General features: G+C 40.3%; 1 protein-coding gene across 2 annotated transcripts in view; it reads left to right on the top strand.

The window, feature by feature from the left end:
- The window catches only part of OCA2 (OCA2 melanosomal transmembrane protein), a gene marked incomplete at its 5' end in the record, with an annotated part of 171,552 nt that overhangs the window by 75,240 nt on the left and 68,674 nt on the right, over positions 1-27,638 (top strand). For both annotated transcript variants that reach the window (XM_081242282.1, XM_081242281.1), the window contains 3 exons: positions 6,551-6,698; positions 9,213-9,270; positions 11,726-11,834. In XM_081242282.1, coding sequence (XP_081098408.1) covers positions 6,551-6,698; positions 9,213-9,270; positions 11,726-11,834 — 315 coding nt within the window. The remainder of the gene's footprint in view (positions 1-6,550; positions 6,699-9,212; positions 9,271-11,725; positions 11,835-27,638) is intronic.

Here is a 27,638-nt window from a genome sequence, read left to right as displayed (position 1 = left end):
ATGCCCACTGTGGGCTGGCAGTGCCTTCCTGGTCAGTAGTTCTCAGAGCCCTGAGCTGCTGGTCATCGTACAGAGAGAACCACATGTTCCACTCTACCACTGAATGACACAGCTCATCCTGACTGTCACCAGGCCTCACCAGTTGCAGGGGCCAGGATGAGTCAGCCTGCCAAGTGATCAGAATGGGAGAGAATTTGACTTATTTGTTGAAAAGCACAAATAATAACCAGAGTCTGCCCCTCCGGTCACCAAATATCAACTCATGCTTCTTCTTCCTAATATTTTATATAGAATTTTTATATCTTTGTACAATAGGGATATTGGTGTGTAGTGTCTTCTCTTGAAATGTCTACTTTTTGCTGTCCTCAAAGGATGAATATAGAAGTATACCCTCCTCTTCAGTTTTTGGGAAGAGATGGTGTAAAATTGCTACTACTTTTTTCCTTAAATGTTTGCCAGGGTATTTAAAGGCTTGGACCTCCCTCCCTCCCTCCCTTCCTTTCTTTCCTTCCTTCTAGTTTTTAACTACATGTTCAAATTCCTTAATAGATATAGGGCTAGCTATTAAGGTTGTCTATTTCTTCTTGAGTGCTCACTTGTGGTTTATGTCTTTAAACGAATTTGTCCATCATACCTCAATTGTTGAAAGAATTATTCTAAAATTGTTCATAATAGTTTTTCATTATCCTTTTAATGGCTATAGAACTTTTAAAGTTGAAGTATAGTTGATTTGCAATATTGTGTTAGTTTTAGGTGTACAACAAAGTGATTCAGTTGTATATATATATATATATTTCAGATTATTTTCTATTAGTTATTATAAAATATTGAGTATAGTTCCCTGTGTTACACAGTAAATCCTTGTTGCTTATCTGTTTTATGCATCATAGTTTATATCCATTAATCCCATCCTCCTGATTTATGCCTCCCCTTCCTTTTCCCCTTTGGTAAACATAAGTTTATTTTCTATGTCTGTGAGTCTGTTTCTGTTTTGTATATAGATTAATTTGTGTTATTTTTTAGATTCCAAGTATAAGTGATATCCTATAATACTTGTCTTTCTTTGTCTGTCTTACTTCACTTAGTATGATTTTCTCTACGTCCATGTTGGATGTTGTTGCTAATGGCAATATTTCATTCTTTTTATGGCTGAGTAATATTCCATTGTATATATACACCACATCTTCCAACCAATCATCTATTGATGGGCACTTGGATTGTTTCCATGTCTTGGTTATTGTAAACAGTGTTCCTGCGAACATTGGAGCGCATGTATCTTTTTGAGTTAGAATTTTCGTCTTTTCTGGATATGTGCCAAAACGTGGAATTGCTGGATCATATGGTAACCTTATTTTTGGTTTTTCAAGGAACGTCCATAATGTTCTCCATAGTGGCTGCACCAATTTACATTCCCACCAACAGTGTAGGAGAGTTCTTTTTCTCCGCACCCTCTCCAACATTTATTATTTGTAGACTTTTTAATGATGGCCATTCTGACTGGTGTGAGGTGGAACCTCATTGTAGTTTTGATTTGCATTTCTCTAATAATTAGTGATACTGAGCATCATTTCATGTGCTTGATGGCCATCTGTGTGTCTTCTTTGGAGAAATACCTATTTAGGTCTTCTGCCAATTTTTTGATTGGGTTGTTTGTTTTTTGATATTGGGTTGTATGAGCTGTTTGTATATTTTGGATTAATATCTCTTGTCAGTTGCATCATTTGCAAATATTTTCCCCCATTCTGTAGGTTGTCTTTCATTTTGTTGATCGTTTCCTTTGCTGTGCAAAAGCTTTTATGTTTGGTTAGGTCCCATTTGTTTATCTTTGCTTTTATTTCTTTTCCTTGGGAAACTGATTTAAGAAAATATTGCTATGATTTATGCCCAAGAAGTTTCACCTATGTTCTCTTCTAGGAGTTTATGGTGACATGTCTTATATTTAGGTCTTTAAACCATTTTGAGTTTATTTTTGTGTACGGTGTGAAGGAGTGTTCTAATTTCATTGATTTACATGAGGCTGTCCAGCTTTCCCAACACCACTTGCTGAAGAGACTGTCTTTTCTCCATTGTATATTCTTGCCTCTTTTGTTGTAGATTAACTGACCATAGGTGTTTGGGCTTATTTCTGGGCTCTCTATTCTGTTCCATTGATCTATATGTCTGTTTTTGTGCCAATATCATGCTGTTTTGATTACTGTAGCTTTGTAGTATTGTCTGAAGTCTGGGAGGGTTATGTAATGGCTATAGAATTTTTGATAAAGGAACCTCTCTCATTCCTGATATTGGATTTATGTCTTAACTTTTTTTGATTGGTCTGTCTAGAGGTTTATCAATGTTATTGATCTTAACCAGCTTTTGATTATATAGATTTTTTCTACATTTTTTCTCTTTTAATGATTTATACTCTGATATTTATTATTTATTTTCTCCTGCTTACTTTGGGTTTATTTATTTATTCTTCTTTTACTAGTTTCTTAATGCAAGGGTTGAGGTTATTGGTTTTATATATATCTTATTTTCTAGTATAGGTATTCAGTGCTCTAAATTTCCTTCTAAGTAGTGGTCTTCCACCAATTTTGATATGTTTTGTTTTATTTCCCTTCAAATCAAATTACTTTCTGATTTCCATTTTGATTTCTTCTTTGATCCTTGGATATTTTAGTTGTATTTACCTACACCAAATTTGGGGATTCTTCAGTTACCAAATTTAATTTCACAGTGGTCAGAGAACATATTTTGTAAAACTTGAATCCTTTTGAATTGATTGAAACCTGTTTTATGGTAGAATGTGGCCTATTCTCATAAATATTCTATTTGCACTAGAAAAGAATATGTATTCTGCTGTTGTTGGTTGGAGTTATGTCAATATGAACAATTAGGTCAAGTTGACTGATAACGTTATTCAGGTCATCCATATTCTTGCTGATTTTCTGCCCACTTGTCTATCAATTATTGAGAGGTGGATATAGAAATCTCTGATTAAGACTGTGGATTTGTCTATTTATCTTTGCAATTCTATGATTTTTTGCTTTATATATTTCAAAATTTTGTTACTAGGGTACATAAACATTTAGGGTTATTATGTCCTCTTGAAGAATGAACACCTTTATCATTATGAAGTACCCTTCCCTATCCATAGTAATCTTCTTCTTCTGAAAACTAATTTGATCTTAATGTAGCGATTCCAGCTTTCTCTTGACTACTGTTAGTGTGGTATATTTTTAGCATCCTTTTACTTTTAACCTTTTTGTGTCTTTATATTTAAAGTGCATTTCTTGCAAATAGCTTATAGTTGGGTCTTGCTTTTTTATCCAAGCTAATAATCTGTCTTTTAATTGATATGTTTAGATCATTGATATTTAACTTGATTAGTGATATAGTTGAATTTAAGTATATCGTCATGTCACATTTTCTAATTGTGATTTTAGTTATAATTATATCACTAACTTCAAGTGATATTATACCACTTAACATAAAGTATAAGAATCTTACAGTAGTATAATTCCATTTCTCAACTCCTGGCCTAGGTGTCTTCCCCTGAGACTCCTGAATTAGAGCCAGGTGACCCTCCTCTAGGCTCCTGGCAGCCACCACCTCCTATGAGAGAACACATCCCACATGGTAATGTCTTTGCCTGTTTGTAACATGTATACGGCAACCACAAGTAATGCCACAAGGGGGTGGTTGAGAAGCTTGGAAAGATAGGGGCTGGTGGTAATCAGAGAGGTAGAGATGAGACATCTGATGATGTGTCCTGGTCAGGGCTAGTCAGGCAAAGCAAGAGCTAAAACTTATACAGCGGGATCAGAGCTCACAATGGCACTCACCATTTGAGGATCTTGAGTCTTCCCTAAAGATCTTTGCAGGTCATGGGGAACAATGGGCTATTTGAAAGAAGGAAGCTATCTATCATCTATCTATCTATCTATCTATCTATCATCTGTTTTCTTAGATGGATCTTCCTAGATAGGTAGAAGATAGGTAAATAGGAACATAGATTCCTTGTTTCCATATATCTAACTGTATTTATCTATAGATAGATAAATAGATATATAGATAGTTTCTATAGATGATAGATAGATAGATAGATAGATAGGGCAAACAGTGTTTATGATTAAACAGGGTTGGGTTGTCAGGAAGTGGCTTCAGTCAAAGGTTACTGAGAAGCAGCAATCAGAATTAGGCAAATGTGAGGAGATGAAGCCTGGATAAGCTGGTGACCTGAGTCAGGAACAGGTGGATCCTGCAAGACCCACACCATCATATCCTGAACTGCTCTTGTGGCTTAGTACTGCCTTAGCTCATGTTCATTTATGATGTATCTTATTTCTCTGCCTAGCTTGTTGGAGGCCTGCCTTTTAACTTGTCAATTTATTCTTCTCCTTTAACATCTAGCATGGTGTCTGGCACCTATTACATGTTCAGTGCAGAAATGTAGAGGAGAATGACATTGATAAGACCAAAATGACATTTCAGGTTCATATACCTGGAAGATTAATGATGTCATATAAGAACTAAGACAGTGAGGAAAGAGAGAGTTCTGTGGGGGCAGATGGAATGTTTATCTGTGAATCTTGTAGCACAAAGTTCAGAGGGCAGTATCAAGTAGCTGATTGGGTTCACAGTCTTAGAGCTCAGCAGAGACAGCGTGGGGAAATGGCAGAGGAGGTACAGAGGAAGCCTGGGAGCCGAGGAGTGGATGCTTGGCTAAACTGAGCTCTGGGTGCAGGCAGTGAACTCCCTTCTCTTGGACAAAATCGCTCTCAACCAAAATTTCCCATGATCGATGATATATTTATTTCATCCACAGCTAGAAAAATGAAAGTGCACTACTTGAGCATTAACCCGTGGGTTGATCTGAGGAGAGTAGCCCATCCTGTTTGATTTGATGGGCTAGAAGGCAGCTAGGCTCTGGGTGTGCGTGAGGGGCTGAGGGTGACGCTGGAGAAGACACCTGCAGAAAGGAGCCCTGGGGACCTGGAAGGCCAGATTCACAGTTTCTGCTTCTCCAAACACAGAGGTGGGGAGGCTCCCAGAGGCTGGTCCGGGAGCTGAGCTGAGCAATGCTCCTGTGTAGCTCTTCAAAGTTGGTCAGCTGCTTGAGAGAGTGGCAGTCACTAGTATGGCTTGAAAGAATGGCTAGAAAGTCTCTGATACTTTAGGGATGGGCTTTGAATGATATCCACTATATAATGAAGCTCAGAGCACTGGACGAAATAATGGCACTCTCTGTACTTTCTCTGAAGCTGCTGCACCACCTTGTCCCCCCATTCCTGTCCCAGTGCGGCATTTGTGTGTGTGTGTGTGTGTGTGTGTGTGTGTGTGTGTGTGTTCAGCATTTCAGAAGCCTAGTTCATATGTTTTTGTCCTCTTCCTCCTCCTCTTCCTCCTTTTTATATTATCATAACCTCACAGGTTGTTTAATGAGGTGTGAATTATGTTTATTGAGGGAATTATGGATCTGTTTCTCTGTAGAGGCTTTCAGGTTATACCCAAATTTCTTCTGTTTTAGCAAGCTACAAAGAATCAATATGTACTGAATGGAAGTACTTTACTTATCTTCATTCTAAAAAGTTTTCATCTTTGAAAGGCTGACCCTTTAGAGAAAACCATGGTGGCATTTTCCTTGTTATTGAGCCCAGACTTGCGCACTGCTTCACAGGCCTTGGGAGAATTGCCCTGCCTTGACTCTGCTCTGAGCTAGTGTCCACTGATCTAATCCTGCTTGAAAGTGTGTGTTCTTTTAATTTCATCTTGAATTTTTAAGATATGTAGTATAGTGCATTGTACATGAGAGGTGATTCATGAAAATACTGTGCTTCCTTATATTCTTTTAGTGGATATTTTGAGAAACTTATGTAGTATCTTTAACAGTAAACTAGAGGTTAAAAGTAAAATTTCATAAGATATTATAGTATTTTAGGAGCCAATGAATTGGCAATTCATTTTTCTCTTCTCTATCAGAAGGGGTTTAAATTCATTGATGGGTGAAAATTTGCCCCATTCTTTTAATTTCAGAAGTGCATAGAGTTGTCTACATTTCTCTCCTTTGTGTCCTTTCGTAGATACAGGCTCAACTTGGGGGCCTGGTCAGGAGGGAGGGCTCTCCCCATCTCCTGCTATTACCAAATGCCCTACTGGGGAGACCAGGCACCACCTACTACACTTGTATTTCCGATGTGTACTCGATCTGTTTCAAAGATTGGGCAATGTCTGGAGTTTGAACTGAGATCTGAACTACTGGCTCCAAGAAGTAATTTCTTGAGAGGGAAAAAGTTTGTTGGGTGCTAGCTTTCATATGCCTATTCAAGAATTTATTCTTCACCCAAAGAGTTGAAATTATCTTTGCATCTACTGTAATTTTTAAAAGTCAGCTTTGTCTTCTGGTTCTCTCATAATAACATGAAAGCTAAGAAGCCACTGCTTTGGTTTGGCCCTTGGAGATCTGCATCACGGGTGTGTGTTTTCTGTTCTTGGAGGGTGCTGAGGGGAGTAGGTGCTGACGTCTGAGACTGCAGGAGAATGAAGCCTCGGCTTTCCTTTCCTGCAGAACTGAAGCATGAGATCCATGTCTGGCGCCTTACTGCACAGCGCATCAGCCCAGCCAGCCGTGAGGAGACAGCGGTTCGAGGTCTGCTCCTGGGGAAGGTGCTGGCGCTGGAGCGCTTGCTGGCCCGAAGGCTGCACAGCTTCCACAGGTATCAAGCCAGGCCCTGCTCAGATCACTCTTGGTTTACAGCAGTGGTTCTTATCTTTACCAGTTATACTCAATGGTTGGACTGTATCAACAACCTATTTATGACCACCCTAAGAGTGTCCAAATGTCATGTGCAAAATGTGAGCTAAAGTGATTGTGAAGAGTACCCCATGGTACTGCAAAAGAGTAACACTAGCTGCATGCTGCTAAGTAAGTTTTGGGTGCCATACACTGTGCTAAGCCTGTTATGATGCAGTAGTTTATTTAACCCTTACTTAGTTCTCTGGAATGTGTGCTGATATTAGCCCCAGCTTAAGGATGAGAAAACTGAGGCTCAGAGAATTTGAGCAACTTGCCCAGGGTTATGCATCTAGGAAAGAGTGATGCCAGGGATTGGGTTCACACTCAACTACTGCCTGTCATGCTTCACACCTAATACGTTGCATAATAAAAATAAAAAACGATTAATATAACAAACTAATCTAACAAAATATTCTCCCAGTAGTTGATTTTCCAGGAGCTCAAAGAATACCTAATTCCTGCTCAATTCATTTCTTGGAGGTTTTTTTTTTTTTTTTTTTTTTGGCCACCTTATGGTATGTGGGAAATTAGTTCCCTGACTAGGGATTGAACCAGGGCCCCCTGCATTGGAAACACCAAATCTTAACCACTGGACCACCAGAGAAGTCCCTTGAGTTTGTTTTTAATCAAAGCTGAGACCTAACAGTAACAGTGAGGTGCTGAGTTTTTCCTCCCCACTCGGATGAGGTGCTGAGTTCCAACCTGTCTTTACGCTGGAAGTACTGACAGAAAGAGCGAGAGCCTGCTCACTCCTCGGGGATGTGGAAGCATTCCTGCAGTAGGGTTGAGAACTGGGTGGAGAAGAGAAGTCTGTCACGGCAAGGGGAAATGTGGGTCCTTGTGAACGTAGTGAGAATGATCTTACATGTTGCAGTTTGCTGAGACCAGCCCTGTGTTCCCAGAGAGCAGGCAAGCAGACTGAGGACAGGAGCTGGGCACAGTGCCAGTGCCAACCTCTGAGGGCCGTCTAGTGTGGCTGCAGCCTGGTCTGAGAGTGGGGGGAGAAGGCCACAGGCGAGTACGTAGAGACTCACTCTGTCTAGAGATGCAGCCCAGTGTGAAGCACTGTCTCAGCATCCTCCGCTCCATCTCATCTCAGGACCTACCTGTATCCTGTGATGCTGGAGAAGCAGGACCTGGTATCCCCAGGCTGCTGGAAGGCCCTGAGTTGCAGGCTGGGGACAGAGTGACCAACTTTAACAACAGGCATGGATCTTAAAAGGAAAAACTTTGTACATTAAAGATGCAGGAGTAAATTGCCCTGAATGTATTTAATCTACTGGCCTTCAAGTTTCAACGTGTTCCATCTGGTGTGGATGTTAAGGCACAGTCAGTGTATCTCAGGGTTAAAATGTGAAGAATTCACCAAGTTTCCATCAACTCATCCTGTTTTGATCACAGAAAGGGAAACTGAGGCCCAGAGAGGGCAGTGGCTTTGTAAGGCCACACAGTCACTGGAAGCAGATAGGAATGAGGACCACACTGGCTGTGTGGTCGACCTCCACTGACACTCTGACACGTGAGTGCTCATGAAGACTAAATTCTCCACCACACAGCTTCTTTTTCCTAACTGGTGAGGGAGGAAATAAAGCAGAAAAGAAAAGATGAGTTGATAGGAAAGGTTACAAAAGAAAGGCAAGTTGGAACAAATAGAGGTGACTGAAATGGAAATAGAGATGGGCGGGGGGCTTCCCTGGTGGCGCAGTGGTTGAGAGTCCGCCTGCCGATGCAGGGGACACGGGTTCGTGCCCTGGTCCAGGAAGATCCCACATGCCGCAGAGCGGCTGGGCCTGTGAGCCATGGCCGCTGGGCCTGCGCATCCGGAGCCTGTGCTCCACAACGGGAGAGGCCACAGCAGTGAGAGGCCCGCGTACTGAAAAAAAAAAAAAAAAGAAATAGAGATGGGCGGGTACCATGACCAGAGAGGGAAGGAAGCAGACATAGTGCTTCAAAGTAGATTTCCAATTGATAAAAATCACCACTAAAGCAAGTGGCATTTCTTTTACTGTTTTTTCCGTTAATTAAATTATAAATATAACACGTCCTCATTTTGAAAAAAAATTCAGAAAATTAAGAAGTAAAAAGAGGAAAACCAAGGTGGCTTACTGTCTCGTTCCCCTGTTGACATTCTGGCCAGTGTTCTTCTGACGTTTCCTGTGCTATGCTCGCACATGCCTCATTGAACAGTCCGGTCATTTCATGTATTACTTTTCCTTGGGAATCTAGAGTGAGCATCTTTTCCAATTCATGAACCCAGTTCTACCGGGCTCCTTATACCACGAGGCCTGCCCCGTTCTGTGGCCGCACCTGGCGTCACGCTGTGGACAGCATCCAGGCCAGGGGACCATGCTGTGTGCCACTGCCGAATGCCACCTTGCCGGCCTCACCAGCTCGATGCCACCAGGAAAATGATGTCTGCCCTTTTCTCTTTTAGACAGATCTCACAGGAAGATAAAAATTGGGAGACCAATATCCAGGAGCTACAAAGAAAGGTATTGTGGTTTCTTTTCTCAGGGATTTCTTGAAGAACAGAGTAGATTCCCTTTCCTTGCTTCATGTGAAGTTGCAACTGAAAGTCATCTTTCTTTTATTCTTGTAGTTGTATACAAGACATAAGTTATTTCCAGGAATTAATGGGAAAGATAACTTTCCAGACATGGTAGGCTTACTTTGTCCAGGAAGTTAAAAGGTAACCTTTTTATGTTCCTTTTAAGATAGGGCAGCACTTTCTGTGGTTGGCCGGCTCTCAGCTCCCCCGACCCTGAAAGGCAAGTCTGTGGTTCCCATTGTGTGGTTGAGGAGATGGAGGCCAAGACAAGGGAGGCGTGCTGCTTGAGATGGGGCAGAGATGGGGTGTATGTCTTCTGTTGTACGGCTCTGACATTGGGAGGCAAAGCTCATTTGGGGCTCTTTTGCTCACTTTCCCACCTTGGTGGAATTTCTCAGCCCACCTGAGGACACATAGTGCCCCTCTCCCAGCTCAAGATCTGCTGGAAGTCATTTATATCTTCATGAAATTTCAAATCCACGTAGTTTCTTTCTAGGGAGAGGTTGAATACCCACTCTCTAATTATGGTAGGAGCATTTTGTCCTTTGCTAAAGGAAATTGAGACACTGGGACCCGGTAGGTAACATGTTCTTTGAGTTTGTCCTCCCAGCATCTGTCCCACTCAGGTGGTCAGGGTTAGGGAAGATGGGTGTGGCTATGACATTTTTCTGGCTTCAGGCTTAAACAGACCCTGCCCACCTTTTCTAGTAGTTCTGGCTGCAAGTTAGGAATGAGACTGTGTACCTCTCTGTGTACCTGGTGGACGAGAACTGGGGAGCTGGGCACTACCCCCGCATTGTTTCTCAGACTTCTCACTTTGATGACCTCAGATAACCAAAGGATAAACTTTGACAGACACCCCAAAATAACAAAGTACAAACTTCGATCCTCTTACACCAGCTGAGCGACACTGGAATATTCTTTGACCTCCATGCTCCCTCCATGTCCAATCCTGGAGTCGGCCATGGTAATACCCAGTTTATGTGGTTAGCCTGGCCCAGGGAGGTGCCATGCCCCTTTCTTCCTGAGTCTCCATCACAGACTCATCTAGCAAAATTGGCTTCCTTGGTGGGGGAAGGGGAAGGGGAAGGGGAAAATGAGTGGGGGCCGGCCAAGCCTTGGCAGTGGGTGGGGAAGGAAGACAAGAGCTCCCAAGGCAGCCCCCACAGCATGTGAGCAGGGGGCCAGGGGCTGCTGCCAGAGTCCTTGTGACACAGAGGGATATGCTTGTGGTTTTTATGGCAGCAGCTTTAACTGTGTGACCAGAGAAATCAAGAGAGAAAACCTATCTCTAACTCTACCTATACCTACACCCATACTCATGTCTGTGTCTATGTCCATGTCCATGTCTATACCCCTGTCTATACCCTTATCTATGTCTACATCTGTCTCTATGTCTACATCTATATCTTGATCTACACCCATATCTTACCCATAACTCTGTCTATATCTACCCATACCTACACCTAGATCTATATTTATATAGCCTTATCTATATTTACATCTAGACCTGGATATCCTAGGATATCATCTCTATCATACTTAATAATCAGATCTTCAAACTGTTACCTGAGATAGACGAACAGAGGTGCTGGTGGGACCACACTGAGGAAAGGACATAGTGCAGTTGTTGGTTCACACCGTGGAGTGTGATTCACACAGGGGCCTAGTTAGATGTGTTGCTTCTTGGGACCTCACTCCCTGCCCCAGTCCCACACAGCACAGCACCCTTTGGGGACCTTGCCCTATCTTTCCCTGTGGCTCAGGCCCACTGGAAAGAGGTCTGCAACTCCAAGGTTAAGGAAGGTGCTGCAGAGTACCTCCCCTCACCCCCTGAATGCCTGGGGCAGGATCCCATATGTGTCATCTGGTGACTAGGGGACTGCTAAGTGCATTCAGCAGAAGTCCTGTTATTGGAAGAACATTTTAACCTCAGTAGCACATGAGCAGAGGTTTGCATAATAGAGGGAAAGTTAAACTAAAAGGCTGTTAACACACGTGGAAATGCATGTGTCTTGAAGGGCCAGGTCCCTGGAGGTTAATGTGTTGGCTCTCCAATGGCTTTATCTTATCTGATGCTGGCAGTGGGGCTGCAAACAGCTTAGCATCTCTGTGTCATATTGAAAATGTATTCAGTCAGGTGTCATATAAAAGGATTGTACTATATTTAAAATTTTTTATGTTTATTTTTCATAGATTTTGATTTCAAGATTTTGAATGCTCTAATCTTGAATCTGTACAGTTTTCCTTGTAACACATGATCTTATCTTTCAAGTTCAAGTTGCTATATTTTTCATCATAAGGAGAAACTTGTAGTGATTCAAATCACGTAGGATTGTGGACACATTGCAGAAATCAGATTACACTGAGTACATGAGTTGTGTTTTCCTCTCTCACAGCACAGGATATCAGACAAGATTCTGCTCGCCAAATGCCTGACAGTGTTGGGATTTGTTATCGTCATGTTCTTTCTCAATTCATTTGTCCCTGGTGTTCATCTTGATATTGGTGAGTCTAATTTTGGGGGTAGCTGTTGTTGATAGGCTTTTCAAGTGACATCACAGTCTGGAAGGGAATGTTTCAAAGCTTGTTCCCAGATGCCAGTGAGGGCTGAGAGGGATAGTTTTCTGGAGGAGAGCGGGAGGAGGACGGAGAGGGAGAGACAGAGATACATCTCAGTGCCATGGGTCCTCAGCCCCTCCAGGTTTAACATTAGAAGAGATAGAGAACAGGGTGGAGAGCATCATCTCTATCATACTTAATAATCAGATCTTCAAACTGTTACCTGAGAAGCACCTCTAGAAGAGATAAGAGGTCATATCAGCAAGGCCACATCCCTGCAGTTTGTGCAACCCAACCTGACAATGAGAAGAGAGACGTTAGTGAAAGGGCCAGAGAATTACAAGAAGTCCACGCTGGTCCTTCTCCTTACCCAATGGTGCATCCATTTTCCCTATGCAACAGAACTCCATTCTCCCACCTGCTCCCATGGATTTCTCTTCTCTTGCTTTCACAGTCTTATGGCTCTCACTTTGTACTTTCCCAAGGTCTAGGTTGCATGGCCCATCCCCACCTGACACATGGCCATCTTGCAGAATGAGTTCACCAGATATCGTGTTTAACCTGGCATTCTTCTACTCTCCATCAACATTTCCATGTTTCTTAGATCTTTCTAGTTGATTTAATAGTTATCTCTATTGGTGTCATTATTTAAAACAAAATAAAACCACTTCCAAACCCACCTCACATGAAAGTATAGATATAAAGTTAAATTTGAGGAAGTGTCAAGGAGTATTTTCTTTAAACAAAATCTTTACCTATGGTTTTCCTTCAAAAGTGAGCTCTGCTAAGATGTTTTTTATAAAAATTTGACTTACTGCAACATTTGAAGAATATAACTTCTGTAGAAAGCAAAGCTTCTTAACTGTGTAAAATAGATGTATAACATGGGCAGGCTTAGTTATTCGAACCACAGCATTGCTCCTTTAGTTCTTGGCTACCACTAGGAATCTTTATATCTCTAAAGATTAAACAAGTACAATAAAACTGGTATTTTGTGGGCAGATGGGTTCCATTAGCTAATTCTTTTGGGTGTTCACAGATTATTTTGTCGTGGTCTGAGCGTGGTTGGAAAAGAATTTCCATACACAAGGTAGAATGTAAGTAAGATAGGGTTTATTAAAAAGAAGTGTCACTGCAAGAACAGTGGACTGACTTCCCGGTAGTCAGGGAAAGTCGACAATGAGCATGGGTTGCTTGTCTGTTTTTATAATCAGGGAACCTGTAAATCATCTGCTGACTGGGCAGAGTATGTATACTTGTAGTGTGCTGAGTGAGAGAAAAACAGGGCAAATGTCTTTCCTTATATGGGATGGGAAAGGGACAGGGCATGGTGCTTGGGAGGACTCTGGGTCACTGCAATGGTTGCATTGTGACAGAGTGATGGGAGTCCTGTAACTCCTTTTTCTGGCAATATTGGCCCTTTGTGTTATCTTGTTCTCTGTCCTTGGAGCACACCACATATTCTGTTTGTTTTCTTTTTTTTTTCTCCATGTTGGCAAAGGTTATTAAGCTTGAAGGAAAGTTACCGTCTCAGCTACAGGAGCTTTCAAATCTATAATATTTCACTGGCAGCTACTTTATGAGAAACAGGTCATAAAATTGTATTTAAACTTCACCATGATACTTACAACTGTTCTGCTTACAACTTTTTAAAATTGAAGTATAGTTGAATTACAATGTTGTGTTACTTACTGCTATACAGCAAAGTGACTCAGTTATACATATATATACATTCTTTTTCATATTCTTTTCCATTGAGGTTTATTGAATATAGTTCCCTGTGCTATACAGTAGGACCTTGTTATTTTGTTTCTAATTTTAGTTGAGATTCTACTTTAAAAGAACACGTCACACATTTTAAAGACTGAAGAAATGTATTGGAGTTTGCATGCAATTATGTTAGCATTTGGCAGTGGTGTTTGTAGAAATGACAATACTTTTAAAACTTAAAGTCACATCTTTTACCATATCTATGGACTTTAAAAAATCTTGATTACCATGAAACTTTTTATTTTAGCCTGAGAAGTCTACACTTTTTACTAAGATGCCACATCTCTTTTTGTGTGGTTGTTGCATCTGGGATTGAAAGGCTTATTTTGTCTCTGCTTTTAAATCTCGTGTTTTCAGTTAGGATTGTGTACAAATGATTTTATCTGGGGATCCTAGAACACGTAATCTGTATATTTGCATATTCACTGTGATGGGAAAGAGTTAGGTTGACAAAGAGAAAGGCTTGATTAGCATATATGTTAAATGGAATACAGTTTCCTTAGAGTTACAGTAACTCTCTTAATGGGAACAGGGGCAAATTTAATGCAAGATCTTCCCAGGGCTTCAGCGGATAGAGATATGGTCATTTGTCTTTGGTGAAATGTTGTTTTGAATATGATATACTGGGTAAGTTGAGCATAATACAATGTAATGTCATATAACATGAGGTGATGTCACATTCCACGATGTGCATCACATAACATGTGACATCATATAACACAATGTGATGCCACATGACAAGGTGGTATCATATAAGGTGCACCATGTAACACAATGTGACATCACATAATACAATGTGGTGTCATATAACACCATGTCATGTCATGTAACAAAACATGACATCATATAATTCATTCCTTTATTTAAACATCATAATCTAAGCACAGCAATGATTATCATTCTTTTTCCTTCTTACTTTACTTTTAAAATTATCATAGAGCAAAACTGATTTTTCTTTTCAAATTCAAAATTCTATGAACTTTAACAAAGATATATGTTTATGTAACTGCCACTATAATCAGAATACAGAATAGTTCCATCACCCCTCCCAAAATTTCTTTGTGTTATTCTTTTGTATCACCCTCTGCCTTAATCCTGGTGACTCCTGATATGTTCTTCATCACTATAGTTTTGTCTTTTGGAGAATGTCATATACATGGAATCAGACAACCTTTGGGACTGACGTCTCTCACTCAGATTCATCCAAGTTGTTGCAGGTATCAATAGTTCATTCTTTTTGTTGCTGAGTAGTCTTCCATAGTATGGATATACCACATTTTGTTTATCCATTGGCCCATTGAAGGACATTTGGGTTGTTTCCAGTCTTTGGTGATTGTGAGTAGAGCTACTCCAAACATTTGTGTACATGGTTTTGTGTGAACTTAGGTTTTTATTTCTCTTGGGTAATTACCAAAGAGTGGGACTGCTGGATCATATTGTGAGTGCGTGTTTAGCTTTAAAAGAAGCTGCTGCACCACTTTTCAGAGTGACTGTAGCACTTTGCACTTCCACAGTAGTGTATGGGAGCTCCAGCAGCTCTACATCTCACCAGCACTTGGCATGATTAGACTATGCCTTAAATCTAGAACTCACGTGCTATTATAATCCTTTGTTTACCTCTCTGTCCCCTGGTATCCTCCTCCCCAGCTAGATTCAAGGGCATGGTCCATGTCTTCTAGGCTTTTCTCTACTCAGTGCCTTGTGTTAATGACTGACACATTAGTAGATACAATGTATAGGTTAATGGAATGCATGAACAAACTTCTTATTGGTTCTTATAGATTCCAATTTATTTCATTATTGTGAGAATATCATGTGTGGATGACTCAGCCTGTGTTTTCTAGAGAGCAAAGCCTTGTGTGGGTGTTCTTCATTGGAGAGTATGATCCCAGGAAAGAGAAGTAAGGGACAGAGAAGAAGAGTGGTGAAGGGAGTGAGTCAAAACAAGGCTGAATCACTATCTGGCTACATTATGGGCCACTGGTCACTCCATACAGTAGGATTGTCTGAGAAGAAACATGAGATGTGTCTCAGGACTGTCCATGGGGTTGCAGGGAGAAAGAGGGAACATTTATCCATTGGTCCAAGTTCTTCCCCATGGAACGCCAACTTGCAGGTGCATCCAGCTAATAAACGCATGAAGGCCACGCAACAGAGGAGCCCCAGCTGGGAAGCAGCTGTTGGTTCATGGGCTCAAAGGCAGATTTGGTCAGGGTGCACCTGTATGAGGGCATGTTTACACAGAGCTGGCCACTGCCATAAACTTCTGGTGAGTGACTGGAGAACCCTGAAGGACCCAAGTGCAAGAGGTGGCACAACAGTGAAGAAAGAAAAGTGAATAAGGGCTATGGTCACAATTCGTATGCAGCTGGCAGAGAGATAGTTCCCCGATGTGCAAGGATCTTTATCTAAAATGTACACTGGAATTAACTCCATATTGCTCAAGCTGTTACGTACAGACAGGTCCATAGTCTCCACGTGAAATTCTTGGTGCCAGATATGCTTCAAAATTCAGATATTTTTGTTTATATTTTACGAAGACAATTAAGTACACACACAATTTTGTATAATGGAACAACCCCGAGGGGTTCAGGCCCAGCACCCTGTCCTCCGAACATTAGTAATTCTACAGTGAAACCTGAATATTTTCTACAAGGTGGGACAAATTATGACCACAGGTAGCCTCATTTCAGTTCAAATCAGGTTTTGTTGAATTTTGACATAAAACATAAAAAATTTGCTTTTCCAAAGTTTAAGATTTTAGAATCGTGGATAACTGATTATGAAAACTATAAGAATCAGCAAGCTGGATTCAAAATGTTATCTTTGTCTTTAAAATTTAAAACCTTGATGAACAATTTTCTAGGTCTCGTTCTTTGATAATTAGCTCAGAATGTCCCCCTAGGTTCTCTCACAATAAGTTTGATTAGATTTCAGTTCTGGAGATATTTCTGTAATTATTTCCTTGATATGGTTTCAAGGAAACTGGTGTTGTCAGTGTCCTTTGGGGTCCTTTGTTGAGAAATTTTATTGTCTTTGTTAAAGTATTTTTAGCTACCAGTAAAACGATCTACTTGATATCAAGCAAAATAAGGGATTATTAGAATGATACTGGACTAACCTGCCGACTCCAAGGGACAGTGGGCTATGGGAGAGAGGGGTTGGAGTGGATCGGGGAAAGCAGACTTAGGAAGGAGAAAGGCATCCAGACAGAGGGCATACTCCTGTCCCCCAGACACCTTTTGTTCTCTTCTAATTGCCTCGTGCTTCTCCATGGACCATTTTCTTGTCTTTTTTCTGCTCATGGCAGAATAGAGATGGTCTCATTAGTTTCCCAATTTATAGGATCTCAATTTCAGCCACACAAAGAGAAATGACTATTTTGAATCCCAAATTCCTTGGAGAAGAATTTGATTGACCCAGGTTGGGTTAATTTCCTTTCCTAACCCAGAAATTATGACCAGGATAACAGGGCCACATGGAAAACATGGCCAATCAATTTAAAAGGAAAATATAACTAAAATATTAAAAATACCTATAAATGAAGTGAAAGATACAAACTGGACAGGAATCCTGAATAGACTCTTCACAAAAGAAGGTATTAAAATGACTGAAATTACCACTAAGCATATGAAAAGGTGCTTAACCTTATAAGTCACCAGTAAAATGTGAATCTGAACCACAACAAGATACGGCTATATCCACACCTAAATGGCTAAAATTAAAGGCTGACAACACCAAATATTAGAGAATATAGAGCAACAGGAAGTGTCATACACTGCTGATAAGACTGTAAATTTGTACAGACTTTTGAAAATGGTTTGGTAGTATTACCAAAGTTTAGGACAATGCATATCTATAGCCCAGAAAGTTTGTTCTTAGTTATATTCCCAACAGAAAAGTGTATGTCTGCACACCAAAAGACATGTCTTAAAATGCTCATAACAGCATTATTTATAGTAGCCCCAATCTGGAAGCCATTCCAAATCTATCAACTCTAGAACTAATAAATTGTGAGATAATCATACAGTGGAATACTATACAGAAATAAAAATAAATGTATTCCTGAAACTGTAACGATGTGACTGAATCTCACAAACATGTTGAGCAAAAGAGAAGTCTGATTGAAGCTCATATAATACATAGTATATGATTCCAGGTATGAAGACTCAGAAACGGGCAAATCCCCTTTATGGTGTTAGGAGTCAGTGGTTGAAGGGAGAGTATAAGGAATGGAAGGAGATCTAATTGGGCTGTTGTTGATAATGTCCTGTTTCTTGCCCTGGTTGAGTTTCCTTTGTAACTGAGCTATATGGTTTATTTAAACTCAATGCACTTTTCTGTGTGTATGCCATAGTTCAATTAAAATGTTTATTAAATGATTTAATGAATATATTTACTGTATCATTCAGGCTTCTGCAAGAAAACAGATGACGTACTCAAACTTGGTAATTTGAATGAATTTACTATTGAGCAAGATGGAGGAATCCACAAGGGGTAGAGTGGTATCCCAGAGCCAGTGTGCGTGTGTGTGTGTGTGTGTGTGTGTGTGAGAGAGAGAGAGAGAGAGAGAGAGAGAGTTCTTTCTAAGAACTGGAAGGATGTAATGACAAGGTCACCTTGACAAGAGCTGTGTGACCTTCAGTGAAAGGACCCTGTAGGGAGGAGTCCAAAATAATGAATGCTGTGAGCTCTTGCACCCAGACTCCATCTCCTTCTGGGCCTCCCCTTGCAGAGCACAGCTGGAATCCTGGGTATGAGAACCTCTTGATGTGGTCCACACAGGCAGAGTGTGGGAGGGGATGGAGGAGAAATGGAGAGGGATGGGCAACTCAGCAGGTTCCTGTTCACCTACATTCTCCCGTCAGTATTGGTGGAAAGCTTTAGTTGCAGCAAAATGCTTAGAAATAGGATCACTTATTTTTTAATTACCTTTTTTCAACCTCAATTATTTAAAAACTACTGACTTGATGTAATCATGGTGTTTCCTAAGTCTGATTGGAAGAACACAGAGCTTCTAGGTGTTGAAACGGAGCTATGAGCTTCACTCTGAGCTTTGATGTCAAAGCTGCTGCTGGATGTTTGCAGCCACATCCCTGGATCGAGTAGAGTTAGGGAAGATCGGAGGCCAGATTGCCCTGGTTCAAAGCAAAGCTCCAGTACTCAGTTGCTTGATGCTTGTGGACACCTGCAGCATGCCTCAGTGCTCCCTGTAAGGAGGTTGTGAGGACTGAATCACCTCATACAGGCAGAGGTCTCAGAAACAGCACCTGGTGCCGGATTGAGTGTGATGTGAATGGACAGTTTATGCTGATTGCTAAACAACTCAGGAAAATACAGGATGATGAAAAATGGCCTTGCTTTTGCTGGATTTAAAAAGGAAACTAGAGGTCTTCCCTGGTGGCGCAGTGGTCGAGAGTCCGCCTGCCGATGTAGGGGACACGGGTTCATGCCCCGGTCCGGGAAGATCCCACATGCCGCGGAGCGGCTGGGCCCGTGAGCCATGGCCGCTGGGCCTGCGCGTCCGGAGCCTGTGCTCCGCAACGGGAGAGGCCACAACAGTGAGAGGCCCGCGTACCGCAAAAAAAAAAAAAGGAAACTAGAAAGAATAGGACTTTTCTCATGAGAGGACACCTTGCAGACAATATAGTAGTTGCACAGGTAATGAGATGCTCCCTCCTTTTGGTCCCAGGGAGTTGCCCTATGTGTGGTTAGTAGAAGTTAACCCCTTGGTGACTCTGCTCATTGTTACCTTCAAATCTAACTCATCCAATGCTGCCTGTCCTACTTGACCCCCCCAATTGTGGACTGGGAGCTCCCCAAGAGCAGGCTTAAGCTGGTACCCTGAAAGCTCAATGCTTGGGTGAATGACAGGTTCAGTGGTAGATTTAAAACTACCCCCTGGACACCCACAGTATTTCTTTGCAACAGAAAGTCTTATTTGTGATAAATCTCATGTGGCCTATTTTAGGTAGTCGATGGCCAACACACATTAGATACCTCACCAAAGGAGACAGGCAGGGTAGTTTCTACTCCATTCAGTATGCACAAGCTATTCATGAGTTTTTCTTGTTTGAAGGATGAATATGAAGTTTGTAACTGTTGAGATATTCTCTAGAGATGCATCCTGTGTGGCTTAAGACATATAGGTTATCTCATCTTAACTTCAGGTAGTGGATTCATCAGGACAGTATTGCTTTTGGTCAAAGGCACCTGAAAAATATCCAGGACCAGGTACAATATGTTCTTTATAAAAAGACTGCAAGGTTTCAAATAGAACACAGTCAAGTTGTATCTCTGAGCACATGAGACAGATCGCCTTTTGGGGAGAGGTTTCACACGTGGAGTTACCAGATATGTTTTTAAGTAGTGAAACCATCCCATTTGAAGACTGAGCACATGAGAGGAGTCCACCTTGGTGCAATGGAAAAACACTCTCACAGACTGGGGGCTGAATCTTGGTTTTGCCCCCAACAAGCTGTGTAGCCTGAAGAAAGCCAGTTAATCATTGGGAGCCTCAGAGTTTCCTCATGGGAGGGGTTGCTGCAAGGTGACCAGAGCTCCTTGCCAAGGAGGCCGCTTAACAAATGGTAGAAGTCCTTGTTCTGCTTTTCTCTGAATCGTATTGCCAGGGCGTTAGCTCTTCTCTAAATATTTTAGGAATGGAGGTAAAATGACCTATTTAGCTCTTTGTTTTGCATTGAAACTTGGCCCTGTTGGAGATTTGAGTGAGAAAGTACAGAGCCACCTATCATAGGTTTTGCTTTAAGGAATGGCAGAGCTCTTGGTGAGAGATTAATACCCCAAGAGGGGGTTGATAGGAGTGTCACAGGATAAAGACAGCGCAGGTAAATGTTACTTTTTATCTTTAAAAAGTTGTTAGAATTTGTAATAGAATGTGAAGCTGGAAACTGTATTGTTCCTATCAGCAGCCTTTTCTTCCAGCATGCTATAAGAGAAATACCACTTCATCCTTTATCGCTGTGTGTCACTGAGGAGCCAGCACTGAGTGAGAATAGAATGGAATGTTATTGGCAGTGACCTGGGGGGACACATTAGAAGGTACTGCTGAGACTCCTCAGTGAAGGCACCAGGCATTGCCAAGCAGATGTACTTATGCACAGGCAGTTTGATTAGTGCCACTGGTTTCTGCAGGCAGTGTGATTAAAGGTAAGGGAGAAAGTGAGGTTTTGCCAGGGACAAGGAAAACTTCATTCAATTGCATGTTTGTTGTTGTTGTTGTTGTTGTTTTGTTTGTTTGTTTCACTATGCGGTCCTCTCACTGTTGTGGCCTCTCCCATTGTGGAGCACAGGCTCCGGACGCGCAGGCTCAGCAGCCATAGCTCATGGGCCCAGCCGCTCCGCGGCATGTGGGATCTTCCCGGACTGGGACATGAACCCATGTCCGCTGCATCGACAGGCAGACTCTCAACCACTGTGCCACCAGGGAAGCCCCCGTCACTGTAGTTTTGATTTGCATGTCCCTAATGATTAGTCATGTTGACCTTTCATATGTTTGTTGGCACTCTATATCTTCTTTGGAGAAATGTCTGTTTAGGTTTTCTGCCCATTTTAGGATTGGGTTGTTTGTTTTTTGATATTGAGCTGCATGAGCTGCTTGTATATTTTGGAGATTAATCCTTTGTCAGTTGCTTCATTTGCAAATATTTTCTCCCATTCTGAGAGTGTTCTTTTCATCTTGTTTATGGTTTCCTTGGTTGTGCAAAAGCTTTTAAGTTTCATTAGGTCTCATTTGTTTATTTTTGTTTTTATTTCCATTTCTCTAGCAGGTGGGTCAAAAAGGATCTTGCTGTGATTTATGTCATAGAGTGTTCTGCCTATGTTTTCCTCTAAGAGTTTTATAGTGTCTGGCCTTACATGTAGGTCTTTTCTCCATTGTGAGTTTTTTTGTGTATCGTGTTATGGAGTGTTCTAATTTCATTGTTTTACATGTAGCTGTCCAGTTTTCCCAGCACCAGTTATTGAAGAGGCTGTTTTTTCTCCATTATATACTCTTGCCTCCTTTATCAAAGATAAGGTGATCATATGTGCATGGGTTTATCTCTGGGCTTTCTATTCTGTTCTGTTGATCTATATTTCTGTTTTTGTGCCAGTACCATACTGTCTTGATTACTGTAGTTTTGTAATATAGTCTGAAGTCCAGGAGCCTGATTCCTCCAGCTCCATTTTTCTTTCTCAAGATTGCTTTGGGTATTCAGGGTCTTTGGTGTTTCCATACAAATTGTAAAATTTTTTGTTCTAGTTCTGTGAAAAATGCCATTGGTAGTTGATGGGGGTGGCATTGAATCTGTAGATTGCTTTGGGTAGTATAGTCATTTTCACAATGTTGATTCTTCCAATCCAAGAACATGGTATATCTCTCCATCTGTTTGTATCATCTTTAATTTCTTTCATCAGTGTCTTATAGTTTTCTGCATACAGGTCTTTTTTCTCCTTAGGTATGTTTATTCCTAGGTATTTTATTCTTTTTGCTTCAATAGTAAATGGAAGTGTTTCCTTTATTTCCCTTTCAGATTTTTCATCATTAGTGTATAGGAATGCAAGAGATTTCTGTGCATTAATTTTGTATCCTGCTACTTTATCAAATTCATTGAATAGCTCTAGTAGTTTTCTGGTAGCATCTTTAGGATTCTCTATGTATAGTATCATGTCATCTGGAAACAGTGACAGTTTTACTCCTTCTTTTCTGATTTGGATTCCTTTTATTTCTTTTTCTTCTCTGATTGGTATGGCTAAAACTTCCAAAACTATGTTGAATAACAGTGGTGAGAGTGGGCAACCGTGTCTTGTTCCTGATCTTAAAGAAAATGGTTTCAGTTTTTCTCCATTGAGAATGATGTTGGCTGTGGGTGTGTCATATATGGCCTTTATTATGTTGAGGTAAGTTCCCTCTATGCCTACTTTCTGGAGGGTTTTTATCATAAATGAGTGTTAAGTTTTGTTGAAATCTTTTTCTGCATCTATTGAGATTATCATATGGTTTTTATTCTTCAATTTGTTAATATGGTGTATCACGTTGATTGATTTGCATATATTGAAGAATCCTGCATTCCTAGGATAAACCCCACTTGATCATGGTGTATGATCCTTTTAATGTGCTGTTGGATTCTGTTCGCTAGTATTTTGTTGAGGATTTCTGCATCTATGTTCATCAGTGATATTGGCCTGTAGTTTTCTTTTTTTGTGACATCTTTGTCTGGTTTTGGTATCAGGGTGATGGTGGCCTCCTAGAATGAGTTTGGGAGTGTTCCTCCCTCTGGTATATTTTGGAAGAGTTTGAGAAGGATAGGTGTTAGCTCGTCTCTAAATATTTGATAGAATAGGGTTCTAACGACATCTGGTCCTTGGCTTTTGTTTGTTGGAATATTTTTACTCACAGTTTCAATATCACTGCTTGTGATTGGTCTGTTTATATTTTCTATTTCTTCCTGGTTCAGTCTCGGAAGGTTCTGCTTTTCTAAGGATTTGTCTATTTCTTCCAGGTTGTCCATTTTATTGGCATATATTTGCTTGTAGTAATCTCTCATGATCCCTTGTATTTCTGCAGTGTCAGTTGTTACTTCTCCTTTTTCATTTCTAATTCTATTGATTTGAGTCTTCTCCATTTTTTTCTTGATGAGTCTGGATAGTGGTTTATCAATTTTGTTTATCTTCTCAAAGAACTGGCTTATACTTCTATTGATCTTTGCTATCATTTTCTTCATTTGTTTTTCATGTATTTCTGATCTGATCTTTATAATTTCTTTCCTTCTGCTAACTTTGGGGTGTTTTTTTTTGTTATTCTTTCTCTAATTGCTTTAGGTGTAAGGTTAGGTGGTTTATTTGAGATTTTTCTTGTTTCTTGAGGTAGGATTGTATTGCTAGAAACTTCCCTGTTAGAACTGGTTTTGCTGCATCCCATAGGTTTTGGTCGTCGTGTGTTCATTGTCTTTTGTTTCTAGGTATTTTTTGATTTCTTCTTTGATTTCTTCAGTGATCTGTTGGTTATTTATTAGTGTATTGTTTAGCCTCCATGTGTTTGTATTTTTTACAGATTTTTCCTGTAATTGACATCTAGTCTTATAGCATTGTAGTTGGAAAAGATACTTGATATGATTTCAATTTTCTTAAATTTACCAAGACTTGATTTGTTACCCAAGATATGATTCCTGGAGAATGTTCCATGAGCACTTGAGAAGAAAGTGTATTCTGTTGTTTTTGAATGCAATATCCTATAAATATCAATTAAGTCCACATTGTTTAATGTGTCATTTATAGTTTGTGTTTCCTTATTTATTTTCATTTTGGATGATCTCTCCATTGGTGAATGTAGGGTGTTAAAGTCCCCTATATGATTGTTTTACTGTCGATTTCCCCTTTTATGGCTTTTAGCATTTGCCTTATGTATTGAGGTTCTCCTATGTTGAGTCCATAAATGTTTATAATTGTTATATCTTCTTCTTGGATTGCTGCCTTGATCATTATGTAGTGTACTCTAAGTGTCTTGTAGTAGTCTTTATTTTAAAGTCTTTTCTGTCTGATATGAGAGTTGCTACTCAGGCTTTCTTCTGATTTTCATTTGCATGAAATATCTTTTTCCATCGCCTGACTTTCAGTCTGTATGTGTCCCTAGGTCTGAAGTGGGTCTCTTGTAGACAGCGTATATACAGGTCTTGTTTTGTATCCATTCAGCCAGTGTATGTCTTTTGGTTGGAGCATTTAATCCATTTACATTTAAGTTAATTTTCGATATGTATGTTCCTATTACCATTTTCTTAATTGTTTTGGGTTTTGTTATTGTAGGTCTTTTCCTTGTCTTGTGTTTCCTGCCCAGAGAAGTTCCTTTGGCATTTGTTGTAAAGCTGGTTTGGTGGTACTGAATTCCCTTAGCTTTTGCTTGTCTGTAAAGATTTTAATTTCTCTGTTGAATCTGAATGAGATCCTTACTGGGTAGAGTAATCTTGGTTGTAGGTTTTTCCCTTTCATCACTTTGAATATATCCCACCACACCCTTCTGGGTTGCAGAGTTTCTGCTGCAAGATCAGCTGTTAACCTTATGCGTATTCCCTTGTATGTTATTTGTTGCTTTCCCTTGCTGATTGTAATATTTTTTCTTTGTATTCAATTTTTGATATTTGATTAATATGTGTCTTGCTGTGTTTCTCCTTGGATTTATCCTGTATGCGACTCTCTGCACTTCCTGGACTTGATTGACTATTTCCTCTCCTGTGGTAGGGAAATTTTCAGCTATAATCTCTTCAAATATTTTCTCAGTCCTTTTTTCTTTTCTTCTTCTTCTGGGACCCCTATAATTCGAATGTTGGTGCATTTAATGTTGTCCCAGAGGTCTCTGAGACTGTCCTCAATTCTTTTCATTCTTTTTTCTGCTCTGCTTTAGTTATTTCCACTCTTTTATCTTCCAGGTCACTTATCCTTTCTTCTGCCTCAGTCATTCTTCTATTTATTCCTTCTAGAGAGTTTTTAATTTCATTTATTGTGTTGTTCATCATTGTTTGTTTGCTCTTTAGTTCTTCTGGGTCCTTGTTAAACGTTTCTTGTATTTTCTCCATTCTATTTCCAAGATTTTGGATCATCTTTACTATCATTACTCTGAATTCTTTTTCAGGTAGACTGCCTATTTTCTCTTCATTTGTTTGGTCTGGTGGGTTTTCACCTTGCTCCTTCCTCTGCTGTGTATTTCTCTGTCTTCTCATTTTGTTTAACTTACTGTGTTTGGGGTCTCCTTTTCTCAGGCTGCAGGTTAGTATTTCCCATTGTTTTTTGTTGTCTGCCCCCAGTGTGTAAGTTTGGTTCAGTGGGTTGTGTAGGCTTCCTGGTGGAGGGCACTGGTGCCTGTGTTCTGATGGATGAGGCTGGATCTTGTCATTCTGGTGGACAGGACCACATCCAGTTGTGTGTTTTGGGGTGTCTGTGAACTTTTTATGATTTTAGCCAGCACCTCTGCTAATGGGTGGGGTTGTGTTCTTGTCTTGCTAGTTGTTTGGCATGGGGTATGCAGCAATGCAGCTTGCTGGTCATTGAGTGGGGCTGGGTCTTAGTGTTGAGATGGAGATCTCTGGGAGAGCTCTCGCAGATTGATATTACGAGGTGCTGGGAAGTCTCTGGTGGACCAATGTCCTGAACTCAGCTCTCCCACCTCAGAGGCTCAGGCCTGACATCTGGCCAGAGCACCAAGATCCTGGGTCATCCTGGAGAAGATGGAGTGAAGCCAGGAGAAAGCTAGAGGATTGGAGACTTGCCAGAATGCTTGTTTGATGAAGTCAGGCAAAGGATGGTGACATTCTGTACCCAGGCTCTCCTCACGAAGGGGAAAGGTATATCTCAGGAAGCTGAGCACATGCTTCCTATAGTTTTATCTGTTTTAAGTGTACAGTTCAGTAGTGCTAATCACATTCACAATGTTATATAACCATTACCACTGATTATCTTTAAAACTTTTCATCACCCCAAACAGAAACTTTGTAACCATTAAGCAGTAATTCCTCATTCTCTTCACCTTTACCCTCAGCTCCTGGTACCCTCTAATCTGCCTTTTTTTCTATGAATTTGTCTATTCTAGATATTTCATATAAGTGGAATCATAAAAAATTTGTCCTTTTGTGTCTAACTCATCTCAATTAGAATTTTTCATGGTTCATCTATGTTATAACATGTATCAATACTGCATTTCTTTTATGGATGAATATTACATTGTATGTATATACCATGTTTTGTTTATACATTCATCTGTTGATGGACACTTGGATTGTTCCAAATTTTGGCTGTTGTGAATAATGATGCTGTGAACATCAGTGTACAATTATCTGTTTGATCCTCAATTTCAGTTCTTTTGAGTATATGCCTGAGAGTAGAATTGCTGGGTCATATGGTAACTCTATGTTTAGCTTTTGAGAACTTGGAAAACTATTTTCCACAGCAGTTTCACTATTTTGTATTCTTACCAGGAATATAAAAGGTTTCCAGTTACTCCACCTCCTCTCCAATACTTGTTATTTTCTCTTATTTTTCCTAATTATAGCCATCGTAGTAGGTGTGAAGTGGTACCTTACTGTGGCTTTGGTTTGCATTTTCCTAGTGACTAATGATGATGAGCATCTTTTCATATGCTCATTGGCTCTTTGTAGATCTTTAGAGAAATGTCTGTTCAAGTCTATTGCCCATTTTTAAATTGGGTTGTTTGTCTTTTTGTCCCTGATTTTTATGTATTTTTATATTCTCCTTATTAAACCATTATCATATATATTATTTGCAAATATTGTCTTATATTCTATAGTTTGTATTTTCACTTTCTTGATAATGTCTTTTGATGCACAAAAGTTTTTTTTACAACTTTATTGGAGTATAATTGCTTCACAATGGTGTATTAGTTTCTGCTTTATAACAAAGTGAATCAGTCATACATATACATCTGTTCCCATATCCCTTCCCTCCTGCATCTCCCTCCCTCCCACCCTCCCCATCCCACCCCTCCAGGCGGTCACAAAGCACCGAGCTGATCTCCCTGTGCTCTGCGGCTGCTTCCCACTGTCTATCTACCTTACGTTTGGTAGTGTATATATGTCCATGCCTCTCTCTCGCTTTGTCACAGCTTACCCTTCCCCCTCCCCATATCCTCAAGTCCGTTCTCAAGTAGGTCTGTGTCTTTATTGCCGTTTTACCCCTGGGTTCTTCATGACCACAAAAGTTTTAATTTGATGAAGTCCAATTTATCTAATTTTTCATATGTTGATTTTGTTTTAGGGTCATATCTAAGAATCCATTGCCAAATTCAAGGCATTGAAGATTGACCTTTATGTTTTCTTCCAAGAGTTTTATGGCTTTCGCACTTATAGTTAAGTCATGGATTCATTTGGAGTTAATTTTTGTGTATGTTGTGATGTAGGGGTCCAACTTTATTCTTTTGCATGTGGAAATTCAGTTGTCCCAACTCTGTTTGTTGAAGAGCTGAGTCTTTCCCCA

The sequence above is a fragment of the Mesoplodon bidens genome (genome assembly GCF_964165515.1).
Source record: "Mesoplodon bidens genome assembly, chromosome: 8".
NCBI lineage: Eukaryota > Metazoa > Chordata > Mammalia > Artiodactyla > Ziphiidae > Mesoplodon > Mesoplodon bidens.
Note: the sequence above shows the minus strand (reverse complement) of the source record. Positions and strands in the feature narration are given on the sequence as shown.